This window comes from Miscanthus floridulus, chromosome 1 (assembly GCF_019320115.1).
Source record: "Miscanthus floridulus cultivar M001 chromosome 1, ASM1932011v1, whole genome shotgun sequence".
NCBI classification, from domain to species: Eukaryota; Viridiplantae; Streptophyta; class Magnoliopsida; order Poales; family Poaceae; genus Miscanthus; species Miscanthus floridulus.
In genome coordinates this window covers 74,782,147-74,790,182 of record NC_089580.1, presented here as the reverse complement: position 1 = coordinate 74,790,182, position 8,036 = coordinate 74,782,147, and the positions used below count along the sequence as shown (strand labels likewise).

General features: G+C 47.7%; 2 protein-coding genes across 2 annotated transcripts; one reads left to right on the top strand and one right to left on the bottom strand.

Annotated features, from left to right (window-relative positions):
* The first annotated feature begins 1,505 nt into the window (after positions 1 to 1,505).
* On the top strand, positions 1,506 to 3,926 carry LOC136536185 (uncharacterized). The gene has a single exon (XM_066528566.1). The coding sequence runs from the start codon at positions 1,811 to 1,813 to the stop codon at positions 2,120 to 2,122; it is 312 nt and encodes a 103-aa protein (XP_066384663.1). The 5' UTR covers positions 1,506 to 1,810; the 3' UTR covers positions 2,123 to 3,926.
* A 237-nt stretch (positions 3,927 to 4,163) lies between these two features.
* Positions 4,164 to 7,175, bottom strand: LOC136536175 (uncharacterized). Its single transcript, XM_066528557.1, has 4 exons — positions 6,912 to 7,175; positions 6,713 to 6,816; positions 4,611 to 6,159; positions 4,164 to 4,538 (listed from the first exon to the last, which is right to left on the bottom strand). Exon 3 carries the CDS (start codon positions 6,067 to 6,069, stop codon positions 5,497 to 5,499), a length of 573 nt encoding a protein of 190 aa, XP_066384654.1. The 5' UTR covers positions 6,070 to 6,159; positions 6,713 to 6,816; positions 6,912 to 7,175; the 3' UTR covers positions 4,164 to 4,538; positions 4,611 to 5,496.
* Positions 7,176 to 8,036: the final 861 nt, after the last annotated feature.

Here is an 8,036-nt window from a genome sequence, read left to right as displayed (position 1 = left end):
GGGGGTATCCGGGGCAGTTTGTTCGGACTACAGCGTATGCAGAACTCGACGGTAAACGCAAGAGATAGTCGATTTATCCTAGTTCGGGCTCTCGACCGTGATCGAGTAATAGCCCTACGTCCAGCCGTGCGTTAGCCTTTGCATTGGATTGATTGTAAAGTGTTGTGTTCTGTTCTGTTTTGCTCCCCCGATCTAAGGAGCCCTGCCCTCCTTTATATAGTCAGGAGGCCAGAGTCCTAGTCGATTTACAATGTAGAGTCCTAATAGGATTACAGGGTAGTATTACTACTAGGATTACATGGGAAAAATCCTAATCAAACTAGATCTCCTCTCTTCCTTGTGATGTATCCCATGGGTCCCGCATCGACACTCATCAAATGCGACCGCTAGAAATGAGAAATCCAAGCCGGCAGCAACAACTTTAGAGGCGGCCAATAAACGTAACGAGCCCCCAAAATTTATGTGCAGCGGCACTTGGCACGGATGGTAGGGCCCGGCCAAGTGTTAATCTGGGGATGATCAATGCTAAATTGCTAATGCATGGGGCACTAGCAAACAATGCAGGCTGCTGGTCCCTCTCCGATCGATTCCGATCAACTGTTAACAAGATTATCAAAGTGCTAGAAGCTGGAGCAGTTGGGAGCATCAGGCCATAATCCGGGGTTCATGCCTGCCTAAATAAACCCGTCAAAAGTGGCGCAGCAGTTAGTTCGGGGAAGGATTAGCATTATATGATATTCAACTCATCTCGCTTGTTGGTCATCAGCTAGCTAGACGACATTTAGGAGGATCCATATCGATCAGATGGGTGGATGATTGAGAAGAGAGTAGAGAGTGACCACTGACCATGTTCAATGTTGCTCATTCATGCAAGGGGGTCTTCAGTTGAGATACTGCCAGAGCAAAGCGCAGGATGAAATGAAAATATAAGTTTGTGCTGGACTGTGACAGGAATTGATGTACCTAGCTGGTGTTGCCTTCAGATGGAGGTTAAGAAAAAAGAAAAGAAAAAAGAAGTTGAGACAGCCGAAAGGAGGAGAAAAGTGCAGGGGAAAAGAACGACATTCATATTCATATCCCTTGCCTGGTGGTCCATGACGATAAAACACACTTGTGTATAATAAGATTCTTGCTGAAGCTTTGTGAGGCAACGACAGTAAAAGATGCAGGCAATATGATGACCGCGGCCGGCTTAGTGCTATACCCACTTGGATTATGTCCTAAAAGCTAGCGGGCGACCTCTGCAAATTTCGAATCCAAATTAGACAGGCCGTGGGCCTGTCAAATTAGACTGACTGCAGCTGCAACTTAATCAACCCAGACCTCGTCTGAAACAAGCCAAGGAGAGAGTTCTAGAGGAAATTTACTGTGAATTCTTATGGCCTGGCCTACGCCTAGATGAAAATTGGACAAGATTAAAACTGCTTCACAAGCGCACAGTATGAGACGCGGTCGCTGCATTGTATTCAATCAGTCATCATATGAGTGGGTGCAGTTGGAGGCCAAGACAAAGCTAGGTTAGGTGAGCTGCGACTTGGTTACAGAGACTAGACCCTCTGGTTAGAGAGTCAACTAACGCTCCATGAGCCTAATTCCAAGGCGTAATAGTCGACGACGACACTGGCAAATAGATGCGCTCCGATCCTTCGTTCCTCTTGTATATAAACCGAGCTAGCGGCGTTCTTCAGGTTGCCGTTGCGTTGTGCGTGCCAGGGAGAGGGAGAGGAAGAGAGAGACAGATAGAGAGCACCTCCGATCCCGGTCCCCCCAGCTGCTGCATTGCGAGATCTTGTTTGCATCCTGAATCCTGATGGAGGTGGAGTCGGCCAAGTGCGAGTGCTGCGGCCTGCGCGAGGACTGCACCGGGGAGTACATCGCCGCCGTCAAGGCGGGCTTCGGCGGCCGCTGGCTCTGCGGGCTCTGCTCCGAGGCGGTGCGCGACGAGGTGGCCGCCAAGAAGCGGGGCGACCTGGAGGCCGCACTCAGGGACCACATGTCCTTCTGCGCCAAGTTCGGCAAGAAGGGACCCGCGTTCCGCGTCGCCGACGGCATGCGCCAGATGCTGCGCAGGCGGTCAAGCGACATCTCCGCCGCCGCAGCAGCCTCCTCCGCCGCCTCATGAGTCATGATTGATACATAGAGGAGCGAGGAAGCTGATTGAAGCCAGTGGACGATCGATATCTGCAGTAATGGCAAGGCAAAGCTTAGCTTCTGCTAGCTGCTAGTTGCATTCATGCGCAGCGCCGGTGATCCTTGACAATCCTAGGATCGGTTGCGTAGTTTAATCTTGCATTGTCACTGTACTAGCTAGTTGCAGGTCAGTGGCATTCAATCACACTTGGTTCATCGTCACTTCTACCGACAGGACGATGTAGAGGCGTGCCAGCCAAGTGAAGCCTTACTTCTTAGGCCTAGAAGAAGGCGGATTCGTTCCATCTTGAGCTAGCTTGCGTTCAAGTTTTGGTACAAGGAGAGCTTGTACAACTTGAACCGCAATCGCAATGTATCATTAATCCCTTCGTCATATCATGAATTGAATTTATTTTTTCTCTGCATTATACATTGCTATTCACACATTGGTTGCGTCTTCTGCCCCTTCATAATCACAATGGAGAATCTCTCATTTCAGAAGAGTATTAAACCCCCAAAAAAGAACCACTGACATTATCCCTATCACTATTCTTCATTTCTGAATTTCTATATGCATGTTCACAAGGAATCAAGGAACCAAGAATGAGATGAACACAAACGAAAAGAGTTTCCAATCGACTTTCAGGCAACACAATTCAGTCAGTTACAGCTTTTCAAGCTGCATTCTTGTGTTGTGAGCTGCTCTCTCGCACGGACAAATGCATCTGCCTCCGGAGGAGATTAATGTCTTGACAGCCAAAAAAAATGTCCTTAAAACAACAGAAAGACGTCATGTACACTTCAGATTTGGATCAACTGTTATACGTAGATTCCTACTACTCACTAGCATGGAGTACTACGTCCTGTCCTGTCTAGCTAGCATCAACAGTCACGGTTGTGCTGGTCATAATTGTGTTTCCGCTGGGCATGCAAGGCCCAACGGCAATCATGAAGATGAAGATGCTCGCTCCAAATCAGCAAAAGTGCAAGAACATACAAAAGAAAACTGTGGCAAGGGAAAGAGAGATGCTGACTAGGACACCATCAGGTGTGCGATAAGCTGGCACCGTACCAGTTAAGGCATATAACCCATGAGAAGGAGGCGTGCTAAATCATTGCCATCCTGTGGAACAATTGGATAATCTGTCGCTCAGCTTGCTTTAATTTGTGCAAGATTCTCCCATTGATCATATTCATATGCGAGGCACTAGGATGGAGCCAAGAGGCTGACTCATTTCCACGCAGGTCCTGCATTGCATCGTCTCATATGCTAAATTCTGACGACCCATAACTGTAGAATGCATGGTTGACAGAGATTCGTCAAGACATCTGTGAATGCTTTGTTGGATGCAATAATGATGAAGGCTCATCCTGGTACTGCCATGCATGGTACCCAAATTATTCCACCAGATCCATATGGAACAGTGGTCAGTACTCGATCGGTACCACAGTAGTAATCACTCATTGCACAAATACGTTTGCTCTTGCGTGGCCGTATGCAGGCTGTAAAACTCCTTCAACTCCTTTGGGAAGCCTGCGTTTTACCACAACGAAGCCGCGTTACTACATGACACCGGTGTGTTGTGGCTTTGACCATACTCCAGCACGTCCTTCAGTTTTATGCAATCATGCTGCCAATAATGACACACACGACCTGAGTTTTGACAGCAGCTATCAATGGGTTTAGCACACGAGCTGAGCTAAGCCGCTAGGGAATGACACAACTAAACGCAATTGACTACTACAGTCTGTAGTTACACATCAGCAACATTCGGTCAAGGAACAATCACTCGCTTTTAGCGTGTGATGATGCGATTGACCATCCAGCCACAACTGAAAAACCGCCTCATGAAACGCAGAGACAAAATTCTGCCAAAGAACTAGTAATCAAAATAAACCTCAACACGAGACTAACATGAGATGGCGAGTTTCCAGTTCTGAATATAGGTCCCTGAACCATGATAAGCTCAGCGGATGCTAAAACAAAATATTGGTTCTAAAGCAACATAGTTTCTAGTTTTAACATCATTAACTAGTTCACAGCATAGAACCATTATCACATTAAACTGACACAGCATAATATCATCTGCTGATAACACCAGAACACAAGATAACTAACCAAACTTCGCATTTCAGACAACTAATAGTCTACATCCAGAAGTTCGGATACTGCTGCTTCACTGCTAGTAGTCAGCCTGTTCGGCAGGCCGTAAACGATCGTGGATTATTTACTGCTGGCTGGTTTGGTGTGAGAAAAATATTGTTCCAGCTTATAATCCACGATTGTATACGAGCAAGCGATCAGGCTGATGCTAAAACTACAGGGCTACAAAAGCATATAACACCAGCAGGAGCTTGGGCATTATGTAACTATAGAACAGGCAGAACATTGCGCTACACAACAAAACCTGCATCAAGGCAAATCAAACATCAGTATCCAATGTTGGGACCAGCATTCACCCAAACAAGCAAATAGTTACCTCATCAGGGTTTGTATGCGTGCAGGGCTCCAGAATCTGATTCTCTCAGGATCTTTCGACGCTTGAAGAAAATCAGAACCCTCAAACTGGTTTGTGAACTTGGAGTGGGAATGAATAAGCATGCTAACTGACTAAGGGCACTAGATGCAATGCAGGGGCACTAGATGAACATAAATGCATGGAGATGCAACAGATATATGGTGTATGCCAGATATGCAACAAAGGGGCTGGATGGGGAAGTTGGTATTGGAACAAGAGGAAGAGAACAGAATCTCTCCCATCTTCCACTCAGCTTCTTCCTTACCAAAAACCAGAAGAGCTGGTGAGGAGATAATGGTGTTCTTTGCAGAGCACCAGGAAGCAAGGATATCTAGAGCCAGTAGGCTAGACGACAGAAGGAAATAAGTATGCAAGGATATGCAGGATGCAGGTACCCTACAAATATTTGACATCTGGTTTGGGATTAGGACGAATGTTATTCTACCATATATGAACCAACTGCAGCAGAAAATGAGGCTGCTGCTATGGCAGTGGCACCGTCAGTTCAGAACAGGTATTATGGATGCAAATGATGCTGTTTTAAGAGGCTTAAACCCTACACCTAAGAGATGAAGGAAGCATATAGGTGAATACTATCAACTGCCCTTCACCCCATCCTCAACCCAGAGCCCACCTTCATAACACCTAACAGGGCAGTATCAATTTCAACTGTCTAAGCTTCTGAAGTAGCTTCACCTACAAGCTACACCTCCACCATGATCCTAACCATATCTTACAACCACCAAGTATCTATCATCATTACCCTACACACTACCAATGCAAGTAGAAGGCTGTCAGTGAAAGATAACCTATGTACACAAGAACCACCCTTCCATCCTCCCATTATTCAATGATCAGTGATATCCAACTGGAGAATCCTCCTCAGATTCTCCGTTGCTATAGCACTAGCAATTGCATCATCATTGAAGAAGTCATACCCTGATCCCTCAACCGGGGATGAAGGTGCTGATTTAGCATGCAGTCTGACCTCCACATCATCAGAGCGCTCAACTGGTGGCAGCTCGAGAGAGATGCTGCGCTTCTGGCGGAGGGAGAATTTGGGGATGGGAAGCGAACTGGGTGGTGGTGAGTTGGAGAATGCTGGGCCCGCCCACAGCTCAGAATGGGTGGGAGGAGATGTGGAGGGGCTTATGGAAACGGGCCGGTTTCGCTTGGCACCATGGCATGGCTGCTGCTTGGGTGTCTTGGGCTCCGGGGATGAGTAGGTGCGGGCAGGCGGAGGTGGTGGGGAAGGGAGAACACCAACGCAGCCACCAGAGTGGAATGACCGGCAGTTCATTCCACGGAAGCCGCGAGAGGTAGGCGGTGATGAAAAGTGTGGACCCGATGACTTGCTACGGGGACCAGGGTGGCGGTGATGGTGATTGCGCTGCTCCGGGATAATCACTAGAGCCTGCATGTCCGGTTACGTTGTGGTGACAATGTCTGGGAAAGATGGTCGCTTTCCAATACACCTCAGGCTGCTTGATGCTGCAGATGACCCACAGTCCTGATGAAAGACAGACAAGCCAAGCAAGGAGATGAGAAGCTGCACTTTTAACCACACTTTCAGCATAACACAACCAAATCTAAACAAAACAAAGAACACCCTTAATGCCGCAAATGTCAGAATAAACCCGTAGAGAAATAGATGGTAACTGTCGCCCTCTTGGCCTCTCCCTAGAATTACACACATGGGAAGTATTGATGATACCCTACTGTGATTCAGTTGTAATTGAAACAAAGAGAGTAGACAAGGATATCAAAGGTGCATTTGTATACACAAGAATCATTAGCATGAACTAGCCCAAACAACAAAGATGAACACTGTTAATATAATATCAACGGAAGTCTATAAAGAAAACAGATCGTGCAAAGCGACCCTTTTCTGACATTACACCCTTGAGAGAAATCACTGAAACCACACTGCAGTTCAGAGTAAGCATACAGCAGCAACGTATGAGAGTAAAGTTGCAGTTTGGATGAAAGGAACGAATAGCTAAGATGGCCGGAAAAATGAATTTCATCAGAAGGAAAGAAAAAGGAAGTTAGGGGGTGTATACCTTCCAGATCTAGAGCCGAGGAGCAAACCGGAGCCACCACGGACGACGTCGTCTCCGTCACGCGAAACCCCCGACGTTCCAATGCAGATCCACCCGCGAACACACTGCAAGCACGCAAGCACGGAAACCTCCGATGAGGAATCTCGCAAGCATAACCAAAAGGTACAGCCATCGACCACACTCCTCAAGCCCAACGAACCTGTAGCTCGAAGCAGGCCGCCGGATCTGACCTTTCTCGCCGAATCTCGCCACTTCCGGTCTTCCGGAGCGCGAAAACCAGGGGGAAACACCCTTTGCGGCCAGGAGGCGGCGGCGGCGCGTCGATCCACGGGGCCCAAAGCCGGATCCCTGCTCAACCGCCGGCGAGAAAGTCCGCGTCGAGGTGGGCGGGGGCTTTGGGTTCGGCGAGCTAGTGAGAGGCCAAAGGGCGGAGGGGGGCGGACGAGCAAGAGCCAGGGGGAGGGAGGGAGGGAGGTTGGTGGGGGGATGGGGAAGTAGGGTAGGACGGCGTCGGACCCGAGGCGGCGGTTTCGCAGCGGCAGTTGATACAAGTCCGTTGCGTCCGGCTCGCGTGGGAAATGGCGCTGGGTTTCGGATTTGTGGGGTTATTGGGCCGAGACCGAGACAGACTTCTACAGCGAAAGAAACGGCCCACCTATTGCCCCTTCAATGGAAGGCCCAGCGCGTATATAAATGGGATGAACCCAAGATTTGTATATTCTGCTAAAAAAAACCAAAATTTATATATACCAATCCTCGTCATAGTATTTACGTGGCGTCTATTAGTGGTTTGTTGCTAACCTAAGCTGTTGTTATTTGATTTAGGTTCAATAATTATGTACTACGTAGTCATTTTATGCAGCAGTGTTGATTTGGAATTATTTTTCTGATGTAATAATTGTTGTGCACGCAGCATAGGCCATGTCGTCAAATAAAAATTTGACACGTGGACAAACCAGGGAATGACACGTGTAAGAACTAGGACACGACACGTGGACCAATACAAATCCAAGACATGGTACAATATCCAGCCATGTGGTCGAATCTAAAAATGACGCGTTGGTAGTTTAGGGCATGACACGTGGCCCACTAAAACACTGACACGTGGGCGTACAACATCACGACGCGTGGTCGAATAAGAAAAAGACATGTGGGATATCCCGCTCGCGCCACGTGGACTAATAAAAATACCACACATGGTCTAATGAAGAAGTGACACCTAGGCTAATGGCAACACGACACGTGTGCCAATAAAAAAACTAACAAGTTGAACAACACGGATACGAAACGTGGTCTAGTAAGAACCTAAAATGTGTAAGAACAA

Bases quoted from the DNA above. Each gene is read 5' to 3' on its own strand.
- LOC136536175 (XM_066528557.1), bottom strand. From the start codon at position 6,069: ATGCAGGCTCTAGTGATTATCCCGGAGCAGCGCAATCACCATCACCGC.
- LOC136536185 (XM_066528566.1), top strand. From the start codon at position 1,811: ATGGAGGTGGAGTCGGCCAAGTGCGAGTGCTGCGGCCTGCGCGAGGAC.